Here is a 27019-nt window from a genome sequence, read left to right on the forward strand (position 1 = left end):
TCCATTTGAGCTATGCCCTCACACTGTCTGACTGTACTATAGCAAGTGGCCATAAGTAGCATTTACTCCTTATGTGCCGTGACAACTTTCCTCATATCTGTCTTCAGCTGTCATGGAAACCCACTCAATCTTGTGACAGATATCCCAGTCCTCTTCATCTGCCTTCAGATTGTTTCTGGAGGAACGCAACATTAAGCACCACCGCTCATTAGTTTTCTATTCAGCTGCAAACAGGGCCATAGAACAATTCCACAGAGCGCTATGAGGATGCATTCAAACGGCCATACTGTAAAATAATGCATGGAAACCAGCTGTTACAGAATTCTTGCACATCTATCGGGCTACACAACATGCAGCAACTGAGATTTCCCTGTTTGAGTTATTACATGGACGTGCTCCCACCCTACATCAACAACCTGAAAACTGATGCATCAGTCAGACAGCACCAGCATAAAATGAAATGTTACACAGATGCAAAACGAGGTGCACACGCATCTCAGTTTCAGGAGGGAGACGATGTGCGAGTGAAGAAGCCCCAGCGTGTGCCAAAAGGGCCCCCACATTACAGTGACCCTGTCAAGGTCAAGAGAAAACTTGCCCTGGCACACATTCCCTGAGTGCTGGCAGGACTTGGAATGCGTCACACTTAACTCCATTCTTAAGTTCTGACACACACAGCAACGCACAGCATACGAAAACCTTCCAAAAGCACAACCTTCAGCTGCTCCGTGTTCTCCACCTGAAAGATGTCCAGTTTGCTTTTAAATTATTACTTCAGGATTTACGGGGTAACTCACAGCAGGGCATTCACACCATATTTTAGCATGTTTTTCCCCCCTGACCCAGAAATACTACTTGACAGACTGTTAATGACTATTGTTATTGTAATAACTGTTATTTTATATAAAACAATTTTGGGATATTTCTATCGGGCTATTTGGCCACTAGGCATTTTTTTAAAAAGTGTGAACAATTTCAGGAGGTTGTCTTCTTACAGTGATGATATGATTGTGTGTGCAGGTCTGGACAGAGTGTAAGCCCAGAACATTTTGGAGCACCGTCAGGGCCAATCCTGCTGGACAATGTGAGCTGCACAGGGAAAGAGCCCACGCTCACACACTGCAGCAGAACAGACTGGCTCAGACACGACTGCACACACGCGGAGGACGTGGCAATAGCGTGCAGCCCTCAGCGCACCGGACACGGAGTCCCTACTAGTAAGCACATATGCAGTTATATAGAAAACACACATACAGATGCACACCCACCCTCATACTCAAAACACATACATATAAGTATGCGTAAAACACATTGACATGTACAGCCGTTAAGTACAAAGCTATTCATATTTTTGTGTCCAAAAAATTTAAATTTAACAGAAAATTACAAAGAAGCCTCAACAACCATATTATAATATTACATTTTACAGTATTAAGTGTGTCCACTCTTCACCTTTATTACAACTTCTATTCTTTTCAGGAGGTTTTTCTTTCAGTTTTTCATAGAAATCTGCAGGGATATTTTTTTCTAAAGTCGAAGTTGGTTGCATTTTTTCTTCTTACAATCCAAGTAATCCCAACTGCCACTTCAAATTTATCAGTCCAATCTCACTGTACGTCTTAGATGTCTAGGATTTCCTTTTCTCAGTAACGACTTCTTGACAGCTACACATCCTTTCAGACTCATAGTGTTGAGTTGTCTTTTCACAGTGGAAGGATGGCTGTAGATTTTTACTGATTTGAATCAAGAGTGAAGCTTGATTTTCTCCTCTCTCTCAGAGATGAAAGAAAGCGCTGTTTATCTGATGGGTACAGTTTTGTTGGTCTACCAGGTCTTTCAGGTGGTTGTTAGGAGTCTCATTTTCTCTGTGTCTTTCACTAATTTGTTGAACTCCTGATTTTCGCTTATTTTCCTTTGACTCCTTTGATTGCAAGTGAATTATCTTGCATCTAATCGTCTCAGAAACATTTCCTTCAGCCATTTTAGATGTACATGGGGAAGACATCTAGGAGGCACCTAAGGTGTGTTTGGCTCGTTGCCTGTGTGAATGTTAGTGCCTATTTGAACATAATGTGTGAATGTTAGTGCCTATTTGAACATAATGTCAGTAGCTCCTTTGGGTACATCCTTTGTCATAGGTCATAGCTGTAAGAGTTAAAGCAGCAGCAGAGTGCACAAAAGTAAAAACTGGGAAGGCCTGGGAAATTCATAGAAAGTAATAAGTGCTGGAAAGTCAAGGACTTTTATAGACTTTTTCCCCCAAAGCAGTTCGTCATTTCATCATAACACTAAAGAGTCTAGATTGCAAAAAACTGTGAAACCCTGAGACTAACGTATGTGCATGCTGACGAACTTTAAGTAACATGAATCTCAGTTTGCTAAGTGCTAACATTTAGAACGTGCGCATTGCAAACTTTGTGGAAGATGTTTTGACATTCAAACACTGGAGACAATGAATTAGGCCACACTGAGCCCTGCATGACCAGCTCCTCCACTGTGTGTCACAGTGCTCAGTGCTCAAAGAAATTTAAAGTGCTGCAGCTGTCATTGTTGTACTGTAGGTGCTCAAAGTTGTGAACTGACTCACCCTACATGCCTCTCCTAAACACTGTAAAAATTATGTCACAAGTTTTGGAGTGATCTAAAAGCATCAGTAGCCCAATAAATACAAATAATAAAGACCCCTCCCTCCCCTCCTCATGTAAAACTAATCCCTCCCTAACAGAGCTTCAGTGAGCTAACTCATCTTACTGACCACACAAATATGTCTTTGTTGTCGAAAACTCATTGGATTTTGTATTATATCAAGCTAAGCACAGTGAGATGGTAAACGACGTCCCCTTAATCTTGATGTGTTTTGATGGGACGCTAATCCACTCTTTACAAATGAATGGACATGTCTGCGCCTGAGAATACAGGAAGGTGAATGAGTCAAAACAAAACATACAGGCACTGGAATTATGGAACATTAATGTAGTGAGTAAAATCCATCCAACATGTCGGAATGTTAAACATGGTGCAGATATCAATACACGGGTCAAATTTCAGTTCACTTGCAGTCATTCCTTTAAACTGTATTCTGACTTGCTAGTTAACAATATTTAATTGTTAAATTAATATTAAATTAATATTTAAATAATATACTTCAGAACAGCTGAGTTGTCTATATGTTAAATGAGTGCTGGGCATAACTGATAAAATTCAATCAGATGATATTAAAGTTTAATTTTAACAAAGTTAATGAACTTTTTCTGAGTTTCCTGACCTTTATGGATTTTAAGCAAATGAATTATGGGCTTGCATATGATGAGTAAAGTACACATACTGAAATCCTCCTTAAATTGCTAGATAAATTACTAAAATATCACTAAAACAGGAAAGCAATATGGTATGGTATGTCAATATCGGTATCAAAGCTATGTCACTCAGCACTATGCTAAATATTTGATACGGACATTCCACTGTTTAAAAAGTGTGTGAACCCTAACAAATTAAATACCAAAAAAAATAATATTGTACTTAGAGTTGATTTTGTTTCATTCTCAGTCCGGCAGTGACACTGAGGTGTTTAAAAGCTCCAGCAGCAGTGCTGTGTCTGATCCACTCGTACCAGCACAATATACACTAACACACCGCCACCCCGTCAGTGTCACTGCAGTACTGAGAATGATCCACCACCCAAATAGTACCTGCTCTGTGGTGGTCCTGTGGGGACACAACAGTCAGTACAAAGTGCTCCTATATGGTAAGTGGAGCTGATAAAAAGGACAGTGTAGATACAAGGAGGTGTCCTTAATGACGTGGCCGGTTGGTGTATATAAATGAACAGACATGCAGTTCCATGGTAAAGACACCCACATGCACTTGCAGTCATTCCTACATCACTATACCACGTGTGCCTGTAGGCGTTTCTCCTGTGCTCATAATGCGCTCCATGTGCTCGCTTTCTGAATTGCTTTCATGATCCTGTACACACACTGTAGGGCTCTTACTACTGAGTTTCTTTGGAGACGCCTTTACATAGTGCAGGCCTTATATTAATGGGAGAGACATGCACGAAGTGTAAATCTCTGACCTCATAACGATTTGATTTGATTATGATTCTTTAGGAAATTACTCCATTCATCACAAAATCTCAGTTCACCAGTTGACTCAACAGAAGACACAATTTCAACATGATTCTTTTCTTCTTTAATCCATAATTCAAAACATAATTTACCTGAGCATTTTCTAAGAATCTCTTTATTGATTTTCCTCAATCTCTTTATTGAGGTCAGAATAAAAAAATCCAATATCTGAAGAGCCTTTGGCACCCCTGTCCTAGAACTTAAAATGTTTGGTCTAAAAGGGTCATTTTCTTCTTATATACAACAATTCTGCAAAATAAAGAAAAAAGTAAAGCAAAGAAGAACCAAATTTAAATCACATTTGCTTTAAAATTACTAAGTACTTACATCACAATAGTAGTAGCCTTTTGTGTTATGGATATAGCTATAAAACTGTCACAAAATCAGTTTCACCTCCTGTTTGCTGTTATTTGTCTTACAGAACAGGTAGAACACTTCTCAATCTGAGTGTGCTGTCAGAACTATATGCGGTCTAATACAAAATGCAAAATATGTACATTAACACATACACTGATGAGCCAAAACGTTATGACCACATGCCTAATATGTTGTTGGTCCTCCATGTGTCACCAAAACAGCTTTGACCTGCTGGGGTATGGACTCTAGAAGGCCTCTGAAGGGTATCTGGCACCAAGACGTTAGCAGCAGATCCTTTAGGTCCTGTAAGTTGCGAGATGTAGCCAGACTTGTTCCAGCACATCCAACTGATGATTGATCAGATTGAGATCTGGGGAATTCGGAGGCCAGGGCAACACCTTGAATTCTTTGCCATGTTACTCAAACCATTCAAAAACAATTTGCGCAGTGTGTCAGGATGCGTTATCCTGCTGAAAGAGACCACTGCCATCGGGAATATCATTCCTGGTCTGCACAATGTTTAGGTAGTTGGCATGTGTCAAATTGATGTCCACATGAATGCCCAGATCCAGGATGTTCCAGTGGATCCAGCATCGCACTCCGTCCACCAATTTGTCTCTTTCCTGCAGTGCATTGTACCAAACTTCTCCAGGAAAATGGTGCACACATACCTGGCCATCCATGTGATGCAAAAGAAAACAGGACTCATTGGACCAGATGACCTTCTTCCACTGCTTCAAGGTCCGGTTCTGACACTTGTGTGGCTATTGTAGGCTGTTTGAACAGTGGGGTTAGCATGGGCACGCTCGCTGGTCTGCAGACATGCAGTGCCATACACAGCAGGGTGCTATGCACTGTGTATCATGACACGTTGCTCCCATAACCATCATTAAAATTTAGCTCTTTTGTTGGTTCGGACCAGATGGAATAGGCTTTGTTGCCCTCTCTCATCAGTGAGCCTTGGGGGCCCAACACCCTGTCGTTGGTTCGTGGTTTGTCCCTCCTTAGACCACGGTCCATAGGTACTCACCACGGATGGCCTTACCATTTCTGAGATGCTCTGACTCAGTCTGGCCATAATGACTTGGCCCTTGTCAGAGTCGCTCAGGTCGTCCTGCCCATTTCTCCCGCATCCAACACGTCGACTACGAGGCGCTGATCGCTTACCATCAAATATATCCCAGACTTTGACATGTGCCACTGTTACAAGATAATCAGTGTTATTGGCCTCATCTGTGATAGGTTATAATGTTTTGGTTCATCTGTGTGCAATGATAGTAGCATTTAATATTGCAGACTGTCTAACGTTGGGAAGGAGTTCAACTTGGATTGTTTTGAAAGCGTATTAGTGTAAAATCTCATAGCTAGCGACTCTTCAGGGGGAACTAAACGATCATTGCTAGCACTCAGTGAGTCATAGCTATAGCTGCAGCTGCCACTTGACTTATCAGGGCTCATTCCCCCTCGCTGTTCACTATAAAGAGTTGATGGATTTGCCTGAACCTGAATTCTAAGACTGAGTCTTTAATGAGATGCATATTGAACACAGTGCAGTGAGGGATTCAAAGAGTGAGAGTGAGTGAGTGAGTGTCAGCAAGCGATAAGGAGAAGCAGAAGTGTATCCAAGTCAGGAAGAGAATGTGTGAGTGAGTGGGAATAAATGTGGAGTGTGTGTGTGAGAGAGAGATTGTGATGGGGGCCAGTCCAGAGAGAGTGTGAAAGACAGAGAGAGTGTGAAAGACAGAGAGAGAGAGAAAGAGAAAGAGAGAGAGAAAGAGAGAGTGACATGACCACTGGCTCTGTAAATGGAATAGGGAAACCAATAGGGAGTATTCAGTGTAGTGTGACGTTACCTCATTCTTTAAGTTTTGCGTTGTGTGTGTGTGTGTGTAAAGGCTCCCGCTGTGTGTATAGTCCTTCAGTGCTCTCCTCTGGATCAGGTTTTATTGACTTTGGAGAAAAGAGACGGAACTTTTGAAGCCTCACTCTGTTCTGAAGACACCCTTTCTTCATTCCCCAACTGCATTCACCTTACAAACACACGCACACATTTGTATTCCTCTCTTTGTGGGGTACAGTAATGTCTTCCGTATGACTGCAGCTAAATGCCGCTGTAGCTACTGACCAGAACGGTGCGTAAACCTTTTTTGAGTTGGTATTGTTGATGCTAGGATGGTTGCGAATGTGATAGCACAGATTAAAATACTGTAGCACTGTAATAAAAGGTACATAATAATACCTTTAATTAGTGAACAATTTGTCATTTTAGCTGTGAAAAATAGAAACAGCATGTAAAAGGTTTGAATACTAAAGTCTTGTAAATACACAAAGTTTGTTTTCTCCAGAATAATTACGATTCCCCATGAGGGGATGTTATTTCAACTTAAGTAACATTTTGTATTCTGTATCGCTGAGAGAGATAAAACACACATATGAACCCACACCAGCAGTGTTTTGCATATCGCTGCTGTCGGATCAAAACTTCGTATCTCCAAAAGAGTAACTTTACAGAAGAAAGAAAAAACATACTTTACTTTTAATGTAAGTCAGTGGAACCACGTAATTTTGAGCTGTCTTTTGGTCCATTCATCATGAAATTTACACACAATGTAAAGGACAACAGGCATTTTAAAATTATGTCAAAAACTGAAAAACAAAAATGGAGATACAAGGTTTTGTTCCCACAGCAGCGATATGCTTGTTGTCACAGATTACAGAATACTAGTACTCTAGGCTGATCTTGGTCTCGAGACCACAAATGAACAATCTTGACAAGTTTAGTGTGCCTAATTTGTGCTATTCAAATTTAATGTTCAGAGATGCCCAGCATGCAGTAAGACAGCCAGGGTTTAACAACGTTAACCAATTCGAAATAGCCCTTTTCTTTTTTAAATGAATTTTTAATAGTGAAATATTAAACAAATCTCATAGTTCTTTTTTATATGTTACAGAAGCACAGCCCACTCTGGCCCACATCATGGTTGTAAGGCACCCAAACAGTTTGGGCCTAATATCCATAATATATCCACATATCAACATCTGTATGTCTGTAATAAGATCTGCACTCTGATTGGCTAATAGGAGAAAAAATATCACTACTTTGCTTATTTAGTATCCAATTAATTATTTTATACAGCCTGAGATGGAGAAAACGGGCCAGAGAAGTATCTATCTTTATTGTTTAACTATAAAAAACAAATCTTAGTTTTTAAAGTGCTTAAGTGGTTTTGGTCTTAATCTCAGTCTCGTTCGGTTTAGGTCTTGGCTCGGACTATGAAATCTTGGTCTTAAATTGGAGTGTCCTGGTTTCAGTCTTGACTCTGCTTGACTACAATACTAGTAGCTACATTTAAACCAGCCCTAAGTTTAACCCTCCAGAACCAAACTAATCTTCTTGACTCTTTTTTATTCTTTCTAATACATGCTGTTATTTTTGTTAAAAAAAACGCTCCTTGTGGGGACCAGCCAGAGCAATTGGTCCCCAAAAAGAGGTAAATATACACACTTTGCCTCCAGCATTCTCTTAACATGCACAGCTCACTTGCTGCATTGTATTTAGCATGTCTCACTAAAAGAACCTCTTTTGGTTTTAGAATTAAGTTCACACACACACTTCCACACATACACACACACACACACTTCCACACACACCCACACACACACTTCCACACATACACATACAGCTCCTTCCTCAGTGCTGACAGGTTAATAAAGACCCATAGTAACCGCGGCTCTGTTGGAAGCCCTTCGGGCCAAAATGTTTTTCTTTTCACTGGCCAAGTAGCTGTGATGAACGTGCTCAAAGCCTGAGTTTAACAGACACTTACAGAGCTACTTGCTGCAGGCCTAATCCTGTCTCTCTCTGTTCTACAGTGAGGGCTCATTCAGAACGACTATGTGAAGACAAAGGGATAATGAGAGTATGAGGACGTTGAAGTTGCTTAACAATGTATATATTAACCCAAGTGTGGAACCCTCTAGGCCTTCCAGGAAAGGATCCTCAAAAAATATTTAATGAGATTTTTTCTCTGTGTCATCTAGGTGGATACAACCAAGTGGGCTCTCTCATTGGTTTGGCCTTGAGGAGCTGGACAGAAGTTCCTAGACATTAGATTACCTAGCAATATACTTATAAGGTGACCAGTCATGTTTTGATTTGTAGTTGGGACCAATTTCTGAGAAAAAATTACTCAAGGTCTTATGACCTGTGACATTTCTGGACTGTGAATATGAGCTGTAGCCTAACCAGGTTTCAGTAATTGTCAGAAATGTAAAACAGCGGCAGCTCTGTGTCAGGGTTATGTGAATGGAATGTCTTTTACAAGTTTCAGGTGTCCGTGTTTAATCATTTCAAAATATTTTCAGCTCTATGCTAACATAATATGAGAAATCTCACAGGGGTTCTAGCAAAATTTAATATCATTGTAGAGGTGTCTTGTTTTGACCTTTATGGCCCATACCTAGCTCTTATCATCACATTTTGCCTCTGGTTGACCCAAGAGTCTAGAGTTGTTACTCTCATTTTATGATGATTGTTACAAATGCAAGGAATTGCATTAATGTACATCACATAATATTTTAAATATAGGAACATAAATACATAAATCATTGGATAATTACATAATAAAGTACATTCACATTCAGCATTAACAGGCATCAAACATGTTGCACATTTGACTTTTTTCCATTTTTGCCAGTGTCAAAAAATGATTTTGAAACATGGCAAAAATGTACATGGCAAAAAAACAACTGTGCATACAACAGTAACCTTATCAAATCATAATAAAACACTGACAGAAATGGAAAAACAGTCAAATGTGCTCATGTGCAAACATATGATGGACTGAAAGTTTAGAATCTGCATCTGTAATCTACATAATGTAACATAATGTAAGACATTTTTAAGACAAACTCTGCAGAAAGCGAAAAACGTCTGTAGTGGTACCTCGAAGGCCTTGGGGTTGAAATTATGCACCACTGCCTTCAAATTTTCTCTCTCACTCTCTCTGTAGATGAATAATGATTTTTTTTTACTGGCCTCACCAGCACACAGCCCATCTATAATGAAATCCCCTCAGAACTCAGTAATAATAAACCACGACCGTGCGCAAGATAATGTTCAAAGCTAAATCATCAGCTGAATGGAAATGTGTGGTTTTGCTCAGAATGAGACGTGCCGAATGGAGGCGCCCATCTGAAAAGCACATTTCAACAGTATAGTGGTACATATGTGTGCGTGGGGTTTGGGGTGGAGGGAGTTGGAAGCATTATGTAGTAGGGCTTATTTAATAGGAAGCTCATTAGACTGCTTCTGAAAAGAACATTGAGGAAAAGATCAAATAGGTCCATATGGAGTCGACCGTGAGTGTGAGATGGTCATGTATGTGAGTGGAGGCAGGTGTTCCATAACTGGAAACCTAAAACTCCCTCTTGACTGCCAGGTGGTTTTTCTATGATCCTTACTGTGTTACACACCTTCACACACACATGCCGCTGACGGTAACCAGGGTACCGTGGTAACAGCCCCTATTGATGGTTAAAACTTCCTGCCAGTGTTTATTTATTGGTTGATTTTATGCAAACCATAGCAAGAAAGCAGAGTTCCCACATGTGAACATAAACTGAACTTTTAAACATGGTGGGCAGAGGTTCCCAAATCCCAGTCCTGGTGACCTCACATTTCTGTGCTTTGTCTTATCTAGAACATCTAAACCAACTCTTTAACTAAAGAACATGCTCCTCATGGCCTGGGAAAACACAACAATGTCCCAGTCAGGATTGGGAACTGTGTATTGTGTATCCTACATCAGTGGTCATCAACCCTTTTCTTAGAGATACTACGTTCCTGCAGAGTTTAGACTAACCTGCATCTAATGCTACCCTTCTGTTATTATGATCATTATTATTAATATTATTATTAATAGTAATATCTAGTAGCAGTAGTAGTATCTCTGTAAGTACATCTGCTGATGCTTCAGGGCACATCAGATCATTATTAGTGATCATCAGTTCTTGGAAACATCAGCAGATGTTATATATCAGCTGTACTTACAGAGATCCTTTCCTGGCGCTGCCTGTGGGGTTGCGTGATTGGTTCATTTTGTAACGTGACTTCTTTGACTTGCGTGACTTCCCTTGCCAAGTTTTGTGATGGCCAGGAAAGGACTGTTGTGGACAGTGGAGGAGACAGAATGTGTCATAAATATATGGAGCGAATAAAGCATTCAAGCGCAAATGGTCACTCATAAAAACCCTCAATTGTTCTGCTTGAGTGTTTGTATCCAAGGAAAATAATAAAACAGATAAAGCTAGTACCTAGTATGGAATCGCGCAATCGATCCACAGTTTGGATGGAATTCTTGTGCGTGAAAGCAAGCCAGCAATAATGAGCCCCTCCCCCAAATGAGCCCGGAATCTTTGTTGAATAAAAGCTAACGATAAAAATGGAAATTAGGTCTGATATTTTAAATTTAAAAAATCAAATACAATATTCATCTGCGTAGATGTTAGCAGATGAACTGGGGGACTGTTGACTCTCTTGGCTATGTCTGAAATGTTGTGACTCTTTTGAGCTGCCAGTGAGCAATGAGGGGTGAGAACCCCCTGCTGTGAAAACTATTTACACTTCTCCTCAAAGACGATCATGCTGAAGTAAAACAGACAGCTTAACTGTTGCTTTCTGGATATCAAAAGTCAAAATTGTCATATCATGATATAAAAATATTGTATTTTATATATGAAATGTGTTTATTATATGCATATGATTCTGTATCTCTAACCTCAAGAACTCATTTTCGTCTTTTTTTTAATTAATTCACCAAGTCTCATATATGTGTGACGGTCTCAGGTGTGCCCGTGCGGCTGGTGGGCGGAGAGAATGAGAGAGAGGGGCGGGTGGAAATCCTGGTCGCTGGCCAGTGGGGGACGATCTGTGATGATGGATGGACAGACCAGGATGCGGAGGTGGTGTGCAGACAGCTGGGCTACAGGTAACACATTTACAGACATATGCAGAGGTTTAATTACTTCCAGTCAAATGACATGTTTTGTTGATTTTACTAAGTGAAAATAAGTGAACATGCTTTACAGGGAACAAACATAAAGTGCCCATGTCATATATTTTAGTTGTATTTTATTCTTTACCCCGAAGTCCTCTTGTGACCTTTGTGTCGGTTTATGTACAACATAAAAACATATTTTTATTTTTATTTTATTGATGTTACAATAAAGAGCACATACAAGAGCACCAGAACACAAACGCACACACACACTGATGAAAAGGGTAAGTGGGGCTATGCACCACAATCTGTAATGGTAGAACGACAAAGTACATCTAGAGTGCTGTCAAAGTCAAAGACTACCCTTTTGTTTATTTCATTTCTAGTCAAAGCAGCCATTAAGTTATACATTTAAAATAGCAGAAGTAAAAATAGCAGAAAACATATATTCACTTGCATAATGAAGAAGAAAGTCAAATGTAATATATAATGTCAAATATGTGTGTGTGTATATAATATATATATGTATATATATATATATATGTATATATATATATATATATATATATAAATATATATATATGTTTTATATATATATATATATATATATATGTTTATATACACAAAAATACTATTAAAATAAAATGAAATATTTTTAATAAAATAAGTATCTTTGTATATATGTATAGAGTTGTATATAAAACTTTGAGCGCCTCAAATTACGTTTTATTGAATTTATGAGTTACACTTCTTACACTTTTACTATCTGTTATTACTGTTAAACTCAGCTAATGAATAGAAATTGTGCAAGATTTGCAGAAACAATTGTTATATTTAAGTTTGTGTTCAGATTGTGCAGCTGTTAGTTGAGTTAATTAGGCCAAGATATATTTAAAACCAAACACAACTCATTCACTCCAGTGTCCCTTGGCAGGAGCCGTGATCTACAGCATTTAACGCCAGAGAGAGAGAGCGAGAGAGAGAGGGAGAGAGAGAGGGAGAGAGATCTGTATACCTCTCTGTTGCCAAAAGCAGTTCCTGTATTTATGACCCAGTGTGTCTTTCATTTACTAATAATAGTTTGACGTGTGTCTGTAATACAGCATCACTGGAGGAAATTTATAATCCAGTGTCCCAGTCTTTAGCCTTTCTTCAGTCAGCCTGTCTCTCTAACATGCACACACATGTGTTTTGGGGGTTATTCATCTGGAAAGCATGAGGGTGAGTGTGCATTACAGCTCGCTGACAGTGCTCTTTGTCTAGCATATGTGTGCACTGATTTTAAATGCAGCATTAAGACAGGAAATAACAGGCCCAGTGTTAAAGTTTAATGTGTTCAGATGCTCTGTTTGGGTGTGTGTGCGTGGCCTTTACATTCTGGTCCTTTGAGGTGAATACACAGTTCACGCTGACTCTGGAAAATATGCACACACACACATTGACACATGCATTGGATGAACAGGAGCAAAAAAGAAAAGGAAAAAACAGAGGAGAGAAAGACAGCTAAAAAACACTTTTGACAACAGATCTAATGGACTGCAAAGTTGGAAATTATCGGCACTCAGCCAATCGACTGAAATGATTTCAGTTGATGTGTTGGTGTGTTATAACATATATAATGTAAACCAACTAAGTACATTGCAAAAAAAAAAATCACAAAAACCTAACAAAAATACGCTGAAAATGAAATAATACACGCTGTCAGTCAAATAGGTTAGGTTTATGTTTCACGCAGTGAAATGCATGATCCTGGAAAGGGTTACTATAGTTCTATTTAACACATTCGTAATAAAGTGCACTTTATTATGAACACTATATACTAATACTGGGTAACCACAATTGGAAAAAACTCCACTGCGCAGCTCTCAGAACAGAAAAAAACAGCCTTCCTTGGATGGTCGATTTACCAAGCTGTTTGAAACCTGAGCTAGAACAAGCTGAATCATCCTCGCATTTATATTGTGTTTGGGAACTCTTTGGTTTCCCAGTTGAGAACATTAATGATGTCATCGCTCAAATGTGCTAGATGAAAAAAAACAAAGATGCTTTGGAAATTCACAATAAATAAATTAATGAAAATATATGCAAAAATGCGAAAGCTATGTTAGCTTGTCTTGTCTACTTCTGGTTGGAAAATGTACCGTATCAGGATGATGATACAACAGTACATATCGTATTGTGAAGTTTCTGTATCATTATGGCCCTAGAATATAGCATTTTAAACACAGTATATGCATCAAACATTCTGTTTCCATGCATAGTAATAAGATACAGGGACTGTATAATATATTCATTTGCTGAGCATTTTATTAGGAACACTAGTATAAATGTAGTTATGGTATAATTGAAGTTTGTGGGGAGGAACATACCTGAAACCCCTCCTTCCAGTCTAACGCCCTATAAATTCACATCCTCACCTTCTGTTCCCGTGACGAAACGTTCGCAATCCCCACCGCCACCCCATCTCCTCCCTCTTTCTCAGTCCTGCTACAGCTATGGGGGGTCTGGCCTTCTAGCTACAGGCAGAAGCTGGCCAGAACTCCGGCCCCAAGTTCTCAGAGTTCTCCTCCCTACCTCAGTCTTCCCTCATACTACCACCACATGTTAAAGGCATGGTCTGAACTCACAAATAATAACAGGCTGTGGCATTCAAGTGATGATTGTTTGAAATTAACGGGAAATTAAGTGTGCCAAGAAAACATTTCTAACCCCATTACACCACCTCCACCAGCCTGGACTGTTGAGATAATGCAGGTTAGGATTCATGCTGTAGTGACAGATTCTGACCCTACCATCTGACCATCAGACCAAGCTATGTTTTTTCAGTTTTCACCTGTCTAGTTTTGGTGAGGCTGTGCCCACTGCAGCCTCAGCTTTCTGTTCTTGGCTGACCCGTGGAACCTTCTCCTGTTGTAGCCCATTCGCCTCAAGGTTTGACGTGTTGTGCATTCTGAGATGCTTTTCTGCTCACTTCTGGTTGTCTGAGTTACTGTAGCCTTTCTGTCAGCTCAAACCAGTCAATAGGTCAACAGGTCAGGTCATCCTCTTTCATCAACAGGCTGTTTCCGTCCATGGAACTGTCACTCACTGGATGTTTTCTCTTTATTGCACCATTCTGAGTGAACTCTAGAGATCATCAGGAGATCAGCAGTTCTAGAAATACTCAAACCAGCCCATCTGGCACCGACAATCATGCCTTGGTCAAAATCACATCGACCCACTCTGATGGTGGATGAGAACATTACCTGAAGCTGTTGGATCACATCTGCATGATTTTATGTACTGCACTGCTGCCACACAGTTAGCCTTAATGAGTAGATGTACAGGTGTTCCTAATAAAGTGCTCTGTGAGTGTATATAGAGTATTGATCTGTTGGGTAGAGTAATTCTGTTTCCCTCATCAAACTCAAATTAAGCCACCAGAAGCCACATCTGCTTACCAAATGAGGCAACAGAAAATCAAAGTGCAAAATCAAAAGGCCTTGAATTCAGACAGTGTAAAAGGATGCTGCTTCTTGAAACAAATGAAAAAGCCCTGATTTAATAGTAGTCAAGCCATAATATCTGTAGTTTGTGTTGATAAAAAGAAGTTTTAACTGTTATTGCCATTCAAATACGTGAAATCTAATTTAATAGTATTCAACTATCCCTTTGAGAAACTTCCATAACAGTCCTGGGGCTTTTTCTTTACCTGTGGTCACCTCCACAACTATATGTGCATTTGTGTGTTCTTTTCTGTTCTGCACTGCATGTTTAATCAAAAACCTTACTAGAAAGCTGTGAGGACTCAACTGATATATTTGTAAAGCCCAAATGTTTTTTTATGTTTTTCTTCTTCTTGAGTGAAATGAGAGCTTTTATGAAAAGATTAAAGCATGTCTGAGTCACAGTTGTATTAATTTAAAACTCAGATTACAGTACTGATAAGCTCAGCTTTACCCACATAGCAATAATAAGATTTTATCTAGTCCATACACACACTCTCTCACTGCACCTCCACCCAAGAGTGAACCCTATCTTCATCATGTGCACGAGTACTCAACCCCTGCACAGCCCTCCTCCAGGGATGTCATCACTAACGGGGGTCAGTAGGTCAGGTTATGACACTGTAGCTGGTGCACATATCTGATGACCCGCAATCACCACTGTTACAGTGGGCCGCTCGGGGCTCCCTCATGTTATTGTTAAGCACTCTCAGGGAGTATGTCCAGCTTAAAAATGTTAGTGTGTAAACGCTTGCCTAACCACCACCACTCTGAGTTAAAAATCATTTTGTATCGACTGTTGATTAAATAAACTTGTGATTTAATATGTCCAAAAGTATCCAGACACTTCTTCTAACTAGTGAATTCATCTACTATGGTGGCTGACATAGGCATTCAGCACATATACAGCTTGTGTGATCTCATTGATCAGTAGAATGGGACACTTTGGAGAAGCCGCACATGACTCTAAGGTCAAAATGCTCAATGCCAAGTCCCCCAGCACTGGGCTGTGGACAAGTGGAACTGTTCTCTGGAGTGATGGTGCTCCATCCAGTATCTTTGGGATGAGTTGGAGTAATCCAGAACTGATCATCCAACATCAGTATCTGACCTCACTAATGCTCCTGTGTCTGAATGCAATCAAATTCTTACAGCAACGTTCCAAAATCTAATGTAAAGTCTTCCCAGAAGAGTAGAGGCTGTTACTACAGAAAAGGTCATATCAATACCTCTGATTTGAGAATAAACACTGGATGAACAGGTGTCTACATTTGGAAAGTGATGGCAGATTTACTAAAATAGGCATTAATTACTGACAGTCTATAAACATTTTGTGCTAATAGTGTTATCTACTAAGAACTTCCATGCAAATGAAAACCAGTGAAACTTCACAATCACCATACAGTATGCAAAAGTTTGAGCTCCCCTAGTCAAATGACATTTTGCTGATTTTTAAAGTGAAATTAACACATTCTTTACAGGAAATAAACTTAAATATGCCATTTTTTCTGCATATTTTAGTGGACAGTTTCTTTATTTGCTACGTTTAACATATTGGAAACAAACAAAACATAATTTAATAATTTAAACTAATATAAAAAAGGCCACATTTTCCGTTTTGTTTTCCAATATGTTAAATTCAGTAAATAAACAGTAATTGTGCATCAAAATGTGTAGACGTGTTCTCTGTACAGGATATGTTAACTTATTTTCACTTAGATAATAAACAAAACATGTTATTTGAGTGGGATGCCCAAATGTTTGCACATGACTGTAAAGTTTATTGATAATGACAATTATCAGTAAATGTTTATTGGTGAGAACAAATTATACCATACACTGCCTGCTGTTATCATTTAGAAGGTGGTGTGTGGTGGCTTAATTCTGATTATTGTTTTTTGCTGTTTTTTCAGTGGACTGGCCAAAGCTCGGGTCATGGCGTATTTTGGAGAAGGGGAGGGGCCTATTCATGTTGATAATGTGAAGTGCACTGGTAGCGAACGCTCACTGGCTGATTGCATCAAACAGCCGTTCGGAACCCATAACTGTCGCCATAGCGAAGATGCTGGGGTAATCTGTAACTATGGGCAACTGGACAACTCTGCTGGGGTCAAAGGTGAGACTGACATTTTTCATCATGTTGGGGGTAAATTCAGTGTTTATTCACTTTAAAAACTTCTGTGTTGTTACTTAACCTTGCTGGGGCGCAGTTAGAGACTGCAGCTTATCAGTTTGTGTTAATCATTAGTGGTCAGTTTCAGACCACAGAGATGCTCTTGACTGGATATCTTTTGGGTGGTGTACCACTCTTAACCTAGCAGTGTCTTGACTCTGGTCCCTCCGGTGTGTTATATATGCTCTGGAGAAACTGATGACAGAGTGAAGTTTATTCACTAGTCCTGTGTGGTCCCTGTTAGTCATGTACTGAGTTAGTTTCATATTTACAGATTGAGTTTTGTTCACTGTTATACTTATTAGTTTATAGCCTGCGGTTATCGGTTAACTGTTATCCATTAGCATTTTGTTCATGTCTTTGAAGCAGAGCATGCGAGTGGTGCAGGGAGTGGGGCTTTTCAGAAAGTTGGAGTGTTAGTGCTCTCACTCGTTCCGAAACTTCTCCATTATCATTCCATCCTGTGAGCCAGACATTCCTTTTTTCCACGCTGACTGTCTCTGCGTGACATTAGTGACGTGGCAGTGACTGCTACAGCTTATGCTTGATATAGTGTAGTAGGTAACACCTCTGCCTTCTATGCTCGAGACTGGAGTTCAGTCCCCCTGCCTGGGCAAGCGCTCTGCACTTTGCCAATAAGAGTCCTTGGGCAGGACTCCTAACACTATCAAAAAATTGGAATTTGCTCTGGATAAGAGTGTCTGCCAAATGCCATAAATGAAAAAATGTAAGCTTGCACACGACCGTCATACACTGCATCCGCACTGCAGAGCTGTTCAGCAGTGGAAGTACAATGTAGGTTTAACTAATAAACTGGCGAGTGAGTGGAAGTACAATGTAGCTGTTTCTAGTAAAGTGGCCAGTGAGTGGAAGCACAGAGTAGGTGTTTCTAATAAAGTGGCCAGTGAGTGGAAGCACAATGTAGGTGTTTCTAATAAAGTGGCCACTGAGTGAAAGCACAATGTAGGTGTTTCTAATAAAGTGGCCAGTGAGTGGAACCAGGATTGCTATTCAACAGATTTGACAACAAATGGGCTAACAGCAAAATGGCATTTCAGTTTGCTGAACACAGGAAAGTTAACATTCAAACACCAGGACACAATGGATGGGTATAAACTTTAAGTTAAAACTTAAGGCTACGCTGAAACTATGTTACTTGGTGCAACTGTGTTCAAACTTGGCTACGACTGAACTTACATTCTGCTGGTGCAACTAGCTACTGGTGTGTTTTCTCGTCATATCACATCTTATTAACATGCTTGTGTCACAATACATATTGTATTATGCCCTGTCCCAGCCCTGTCCACCGCCTAAATAATATCAGGTCAGCTGACCAATAATGAACAAAGGCTTATAAAGTGTGCAGCAATGTAAGGGGCCAGTGAGTGGAAGTACATGGTAGGTGTTTCTAATAAAGTGGCCAGTGAGTGGAAGTACATGGTGGGTGTTTCTAATAAAGTGGCCAGTGAGTAAAAGTACAATGTAAGTGTTTCTAATAAAGTTGCGAGTTAGTGGAAGCACAAGGTAGGTGTTTCTAATAAACTGGCCAGTAAGTGGAAGAAAAAGGTATGTGGATAGTGGAAGTGAGGTGTAGGGGTTTATATGTATATTCCATGACATTACACTTACCGTTCCATGAAAAATGGCAAATGCATTACTGAAGTATTGCAGCAACACACAGAAGTTATGAATCTGAGGTTATATTTCTGCATTTCTTTTATACTTATCTATCATATTACTACACACTTTACCATCTGGACAAACAAAGACAGAGGAAGACAGATATGAAGGGATGATAAATGAGAAGGAGAAGGTGAACAGGAGGAAACTATTACCTGAGTGTCTCTCTTACGTTCTTGCTTTTTAATGTGTCACACACACTCAGCAGTGTGTAGGTGTGTGTGCTTGTCTGGTTTTGAGGATGTGGTTACTCCACATGTTCTATAACTGCGCACACACATGCACATGAGCTCAGTTTATGGTTTATTTAACATATCAGTCTACTAATTTAATAACACATCAGACTGGGCTGCTTTTTCCATTAACTTGTGTTAGTCTGTAAGTCCTGCTCATTCATCCAGAGTCTCTTATATATACTAAAACACTTGTGCGCAAACAAAATGCATTCCATAAAGCATGTGTATGTGGTTATTTTCATACATTTCCACACAGAATAACAGGACCAACAAAAAAGTCCTGTTTTTGTTTGATTTTTTTTAACTATAAAGGCAAAATCACTGCTTTTGGGTACTGAGGTTAAGTTTAGGGTTATATTAGGATTAAGTATCGAAAATGTGGTTATGTCTCTCAAAGATGAAAGCTTTAAGTACTGTTTATCTGATGGGGACAGTTTTGGTGGTCTACCAGGTGGCAGGTGGTTTGACTGGAAATTAAATAAATGGATGACTTTTGCATAGTACTATATATATCATATGTATAGAATGTAATTATTATCACATATAGGTACCTTACACACCGAGCAGCCACTTCATTAAAGCACCTCCTTGTTTCTACACTCATTGTCCATTTTATCAGCTCCACTTACTATATAGGAGCACTTTGTAGTTCTACAGTTACAGACTGTAGTCCATCTGTTCTTCTGTGTTAGTTGTTAAAATGGACAGTGAGTGTAGGAACACAGCGGTTCTTTAATTGAAATTACTGCTTGGTGTATATATTTAAAACACAAGGGTCATATTATTATTACAGATATACAGAAACATATATAGGATATACATATGGTCGTGTGGACTGGCACTATATAAAATGTGTGTGTGTGTGTGTTGCAGAGGTAGCGAGCTCTGTGTGTGGTCTGAGGCCTGCACACACTCGTCAGAAGAGGATCATTGGTGGAGAAAACTCTCTACGGTAAGCAGAGAGTGACAGTTCTAAACATTGAGCCCAAAAACAAACAAAGGAAACTCAAACCAACTGAAAGAAAGAGAGAGAGAGTGAGAGAGAGATAGAGAAAGACAGAGAAAGAGAAGAAAAAGAGAGAGAGAGCAGATAAACCTCACAGGATGAAACAGATCCTGTACTAATACATATTTGATCTTTAAATGTTTTAAATGTTTTTGTAGTGTATATGTTGCCCTACCTGTATCAACATGTATACAGCATGTATAGCTTATTTCAGATTTATGTGCATGTATTTAGAGTGTGTGACACCCTGATGGGAACTCTGACACTCTGACTAATGTTAAACATGCCATGGACATCTGGTGTATATATTTATGTGTGTTTAAATAAGTACATGTGGAATTGGATTTTTATGGTACACATTCAGCCTCTACTAAATCTCCGTCTATTATTATAGGGTTTGATTGATTGGGTGTGCGTGGTGCAACATATTTAGTAGTTTGAATGTTCAGAAACACATGTAGTGAAAAAGTGGACCATTTGAATTAGTTAAATCTGAGGTCCTACAGTTAAAAAAAATATTTAAAAAACTTTAGGTATTTACAAGGATCATGTTATTGAAACGTCAGGTAGAACTCCAAGTCTGACTTTCAACCAGTTCAGTAGAATATAGATGTCAGATCATGTCTGTTTGCCTTCTTGCAAAGCACAGATAAAAAAGGCAAAATCTAATTCAGTATGAACTACCAAAGGAAAGGACAGCAGTGATCTACACATATGGTTGTGGGCAAAAGTTTGAACAGCTGATAATATAAGTGAAAATATACTGCAATTTTTTGCAGTATGTTAAATTCAGCAACTAAACAGTAATTGTGCATTAAGATGTGCATTGCTAAAGAAGTGTGTTCTCTGTAGAGGATGTATTATTTTCACTTCAACAAAACATGTCACTTGACCAGAGGTGCCCAAACTTTTATTTTGTAGGGCTGCAACTATATATGAATATTCTGAAAGCATAATTAACGATTAAGATGTAATCATGTCATTCGGAGTGGTTTGGTGTGAAATGCCCTGTTCTAGAGAAACTTGTGGTCAGGATCGTTCACAGTGGTGGTGATAGGAACCAGACATCAAAAGAGCTGAGTTTAACATACTGTAAATTAACATAAAATGTGCCTTTGCACACTTCAAATTATGTATTTTTTAATGCAAAATTCAGCAAATAAACAGTTATTGTGCATTAAAATGTGCAAATGTGCATATAGTTTGACCAGGGCCCAAACTTTTGTGTACGACTGCAGGTGCTTTTGTAACCCTTGATGCTTTATTAATGGATCAGTACAAAAACGACCTGTTTATTTCCATTTCTGTGAATATACACTGAAACTATAAGTGAGGTCTAAATGCAGTGCTGCTGTAATGTTTGTGTGTTGTAGGGGGGGCTGGCCGTGGCAGGCTGCCGTACGTCTGCGTGGGTCTCAGGCGGATGGACGTTTGGTGTGTGGAGCCACTCTGATCAACAGCTGCTGGGTCCTAACATCCGCGCACTGCTTTAAGAGGTAAACACACACGTTAATGTGTCTTAGACATGTACATCACCACCGTCGGAAAAAAACATTCTCAACTTATAATGGAAGTTACTGTAACATGATTTTTCCTAGTAATTTTGGGCCATTTCTAGATCCTGAATGACTTTACATCGAATACATCCATTGACGCACTATTGAAAGGCAGCTTTAAGCTAGCTGCCTTTCACAAAAACATGGCAAGAAAAATCTGAGGGTACAGTAACATTTACTGTGACATTATCACACAGTGTAAAGGACAGCGGATGTTTTCACATTATGTGGGGGAAAAAAAGACAAAAATGGGGAGGATTTGTCCTGAGAGTGATGATATGGTCTGCTTTATTATACAGTTTTATCCTACTTCTATATCTAGTTCCATATGCTACTTCAGACTTTTTCATACTAGAGTTTTCCCAGACCCAGGGCCGCTTTCTCTGCGAGTTTGGTACGTGTAGTCAAGTGGGAAAGCTGTTTTTGAGACTGAGAGGAGCCCAGAAACCCAATTCCTTTTCCTCCTGAAAAGGAGGCTAAAGAAGTAGAGCGAACTCTGGTGCGGTCTGCTGTGTGTATGGAAGCTCTCCGCTTCTGGTGTGACATGTGGGACTGTGTGATTGGTTCCTTTTTTAGCGTGACTGCTTCAACTTACTGCATCACGTTTTTCTGAGTAAATAAATGCTTACTATTCAGATAAACTTTTTTTTTTAAATCAATTTTTCTCAGATACCTAAACCATTTGCACTCCACTGTAGAGTATATTTACAGGAACAAAAGCAATTCTCCTATAGACATACAATGTAACATGAAAGAATTTCTAGAATAATCAAGATTACAGATCTTTGTAGTGTATTTCATGTAGGGTAGCCATATGACAGTCCCATGAAGTCACAATAATGTATCAGTATATGCCTAATAAAACAACACTTTCATAGGACTGGAGCAAGGCTACTATAATAAGCTCACCAACCATGGCACCTTTCACAGCAAAGCAAGTAAAGTTATCCTGTAGTGAATTGTGACCAGCAGGGATGTGCGTATTGCCCCAATCTGAATCTGATTCCTCTGAAGCATTGGTTGATATTGTTTGATATGATATTTGCATTTTTTGATAATAGAGCCAGAAAGTGCATACTTCATATACATTAAAGTTAGTAAAAAACACAATGCAATTTATGTAAGATAAGCTGGGCTGCAAATTACTTTAAAATGCTACAGTAAAGATGCAACAACTGAATTGTGCAGAAAGTTTGAAATATCAGTGGAATGCCCCTTTAAGTGCGGCCCAAAACACTGGACTTTTTGCAGAGAAAAAGTAAGTGGCTCATGGGATTTATTTGCACTTTAAAGTAGTTCCACATTGCAGACATTTAAATCACTTCTGAAGTTATAAAACGTTAAGTTGTGCTGTAAATTGTGAATAATGTGCCATCTGTGACAGTAGCCTAAATAGAGTGTAATGGTGTATAATAGCTTATTGGAATTGGATCAGGCTTAAAGGTGCATTCTGGCCTAAAGCTGTGATTCACAGAGTTTTATTAGAATCTGTAGCTCAGCATTGTGTGCCTCAGTTTCATCAGTTTGACAAAATTCACATGTATTCTTTCTATGTTTCTGCTCATCACTGTTCTCTTACTACAATATCCAGCATGCATTACGCAAATACATCACACATCCATTGGCAATCCCTCTCCTAACACCACAATGTCAAAGAAATCCTGAATGCTAGGGTATCAAGCGTTGGAGAGGCTTAATAAATACAGCTGTGATATTTGACATAAAAACCAGTGTTAGATCGATAGCTGGCTAAGCAAGAAAACCTGCTTCCTGAGACAGGGACATCAGAAACAGACAGAACAAAAGGCATGAAGTAGTAACTCCAAAAACATAACACTCGCACTGTGCTATAGTGTCCATAGCAACATACCAAGATGTGATGAATGAGTTCTTTGTAATATTACTTTATATTATTTTAAATGCAGCTCAAACCAAAAGATCTAATATGTATATAAAAAGTTTTCCTCAGCGATACTGAATGGCTTTCAGCTCACAACAGAACGAGTCCCTGGTCACTCTGGTCCATATTGGTCACAAGCTTAGATGTACAGTTATATGCAAAAACTTTGGGCACTCTAGGACAAATGACAAATGGAAAAAAAAGTTTGGACACCCTTCCAGTTGTGAGGTCTCAGAACTCATTAGGTTATAATTGACTCATTAGGACTGCTTAAGAAGGTCAAGAGCTGGTTTGGAATTGTCAGCTGATGATAATGCCAGAGTGTAATAAATTCTCTGACTCTTCTAACATTATGCACGTTTAACAACCAAAGTGGTACTCTAAGCAGCTGGCTGAGGATCTGAAAGTGAAGCTAATTGATGGGGAACACAATAAAAAGATATAAAACTCTTCCAGCTTGCAGGTTCCACTGTATGAATTGTCATTGAGAAATGTCACTGTGAAAGTCAGGGCAAGATCTGGAAGGCCAAGTAAACACTCAGACAGAACTGCTGGTATGCTGGTAAGGCCAGAAAGGCAAAGCAAAACCCCCATATGACAGGAAAGGACCTGCGGGAAGGACAGTGATGTTATGGATCAAGTTAATCAAATATAAAGAAACTGTGAATTAATGTTTGCAATTTTTTTTCATAATAGTCTGCTGTAGTGGTTGCGTTTAGTTTTCCATTAAAAAAAATCAACAAAGTATGTCATTTGGCCCAAACCTTTGCACACAACTGTATGTTTTACTTAAGTTCTTCTGTAAGACCTTGAGCCTGCTCATGAATTTCCACATGACTATGAGTAATGCGTTAGTCTTACAGTGAGAGAGAGAGAGTGAGAATTCAATCTGGTCTCTATCAAACTGCCCTCACCAAAATATAAGCCATGACATCAGACTGCTGCTAAAGTTCCCACCACCTTCACCGCCAGACACATACATAGAACTGTACACACACAGCTCTCGCGCTCTTGTTGTTTGTTGTGCGCAGACACCAAACAAATGGATATAACAGCAATTATAAGCTGTTGCAGCAATGTGTCAGTTGCTTTAAATCAGTGGAGATTGTTAGGTCTGAGAAGACTAAAATTAGTCCCTCACTTCCGAGTTTGTGGAGTGTAACATTACAGAGAGGCTTGCGCAGAAATAACCCTCTCACTGCGCACACACGCACATGCTCACAAACAAACAACAAACTATTTTTATGTTGTATGCCCACTCCTGGATGTCAGCCAATCATAATTAAATCTTAACTGTTTTGATTAGCGCTGTATTAACAGGCAGGAAAGTCTTTTGGTTAAGTATTGTTATTAAGCCCTGACCACAGTTTCTGACCATAGGACCGTTGTTGTCCAGATAATATCCATCCCAGAGAGATTCTGTAGTCAGAAACAAACCATAATAAAGGATCAGAAATTGTATATGATGAGCCACAGTTCTAACTGTACACCAGCAAGGAGCTGCAAGGTATGGAGTTTTGAATAAAGTGGCCAGTGAATGTACATTTAAAATACAGTTAATATTTACGTTTAAAATGTTTACACTTTAAACATGCAGATTAAACGTATCATTTTGGAATTACATATGACAGCTTAAATGTACTTAAATTCATAATCAAGCTATGATGAAATGTATATTAAATGCATTTAGTGCTTTTGAATTTTTTTAACCCGTTGCAGATGTTTAAGTATGTGATTTGTACACACTGTTATTACACTTGGAATATATTGTAAATATATTACTGGATGTGCTGATGTTCAGTACAACATATTGAGTTACACTACAGTTGAAATTCACTTTTAAATTATATTTAAATACTGCTAAATGCAAGAAATAAAACGTATTTAAGTGTACTTCAGTGCAGTTTGTAGATATAGACATATATATATATATAGCTGTACTTCAATATAGAAATAACTAAACACAACTTGCATACTTAAATTATATTTAAGTCATGTTGTATTACATCTTCTAAGCTTATAAGTGCTTTTCTGTCCTACACTGAAACAACTTATGTTTTAATGAAGTTATGTTAACTCGAGTATTTGTTAAAACACAAATTCTACTACACTGGAAACTATTCTTTAATAATAATAATATAATATTTTAAATATTGGATTTACCCATATTTGATTGCTAGTTAGTTTGAGTCATACTGCAGCTAAAATGTACTAAAGCACACTTTAGAAGCATCATTTAAAATGTATTATTTAAAAAATATAGTTTTTGAAATATATATAGAAAAGTATATTTTAGGTGTATTTTTAATACATGTAATGAAAATGTACTTTCTCTATACTTCAAGTTCATACTATTGTACTTCATACTATTGAGGTACTTAAGTATGCTTCTTTTTTCGCAAGGGTTAGGCATCTGAGCAACTGTTTTAAACCACTTATCTGGGCAATAAATGTTTTTGCTTCAAAAAAACACTGTATAGCTTTAGCTGAAAGACAAAAGTAGTGCATTAAAAATTAAAAAAGGAAGAATTTCCTGTTTTTAAAGAAGTAGCTCATGAATCAAAGTTTGAAGACTCACTGGTCAAATTACATTTTGTTGATCTTCTGACTGAAAATAAGTTAACATGTTCTCTACAGGGAATAAACTTAAATATGATATCTGCAAATACTAATGCACAATTTTTAGATATTTTCATTTAGAAAATCAACAAAACCTGTAATATGCCCAAACCTTTGCGTATGACTGTATCTCGTTAGCTAGTTTTTTCAAGATTTCTCCTCGATGCTGCCAGCCATTGCCTGAATTTGTTGAATTCCAGCACCAGCACACCTGATTCAATTTAATGAGCATTGATTAGCAAAATCAGGTGTTGGATGAAAACCACAGGTAATACTGGTTGCCATGAGGAGAGGTTTGGGAGGGCTTATGTGAACACATTAACCTACATACAAGCAATATCTGTTATATCAATGTTATCTGTATTTATTTTAATATTACTATTTGTTCTGAGCAAATGAACACTGCCCAGATCAAAATCAGTGATTTTCTCAAGTGCCTACAACTCTTGCAAAGTACTGTATACTTTGAAATAATTTGAGCAACAGTGTTCAATCACTGTTTTCAGCTATTATCTGATTGGTTAAGTTATCTAAACGCTTGGCTGTGACTGATTTATTTTCTCACCTGGTTGCAATTAGTTTAGTTCCCCTGTCAGTCAGTTTTGATTGGCTGAGTTACCTGGTCATGGGGTGAAGTTGATGCTCTAAGCATTTACTTGAGTAATAGTCTGGCCGCTAACTTAAAAGCTGGATTATGTTTCGTAAGGTCAGCACACGCTGTAATCACCTACCGAGGGGACTGGGAGAGTCTCTCAAAAGCACTGCAGCACAAAGATTATCTTAAATGGGGCGCGTTTCACTTTGAACACCAACTCTAGTAGTTTAATCATACTGTACTGTGGTTTTAAGAAATATGGCCAGAGCTGTAAGGTAGTATGCATG

The 27019-nt window shown here is 38.8% G+C and overlaps 1 protein-coding gene across 1 annotated transcript in view; it reads left to right on the forward strand.

The window, feature by feature from the left end:
• The window catches only part of prss12 (serine protease 12), a 63095-nt gene that overhangs the window by 23290 nt on the left and 12786 nt on the right, over positions 1 to 27019 (forward strand). The window contains exons 7-11 of the mRNA XM_036583401.1: positions 1021 to 1217; positions 11332 to 11473; positions 16881 to 17083; positions 19930 to 20008; positions 21436 to 21558. Of these exons, the coding sequence (XP_036439294.1) occupies positions 1021 to 1217; positions 11332 to 11473; positions 16881 to 17083; positions 19930 to 20008; positions 21436 to 21558 (744 nt within the window). The remainder of the gene's footprint in view (positions 1 to 1020; positions 1218 to 11331; positions 11474 to 16880; positions 17084 to 19929; positions 20009 to 21435; positions 21559 to 27019) is intronic.

Source organism: Colossoma macropomum, unplaced genomic scaffold (assembly GCF_904425465.1).
Source record: "Colossoma macropomum unplaced genomic scaffold, Colossoma_macropomum, whole genome shotgun sequence".
NCBI classification, from domain to species: Eukaryota; Metazoa; Chordata; class Actinopteri; order Characiformes; family Serrasalmidae; genus Colossoma; species Colossoma macropomum.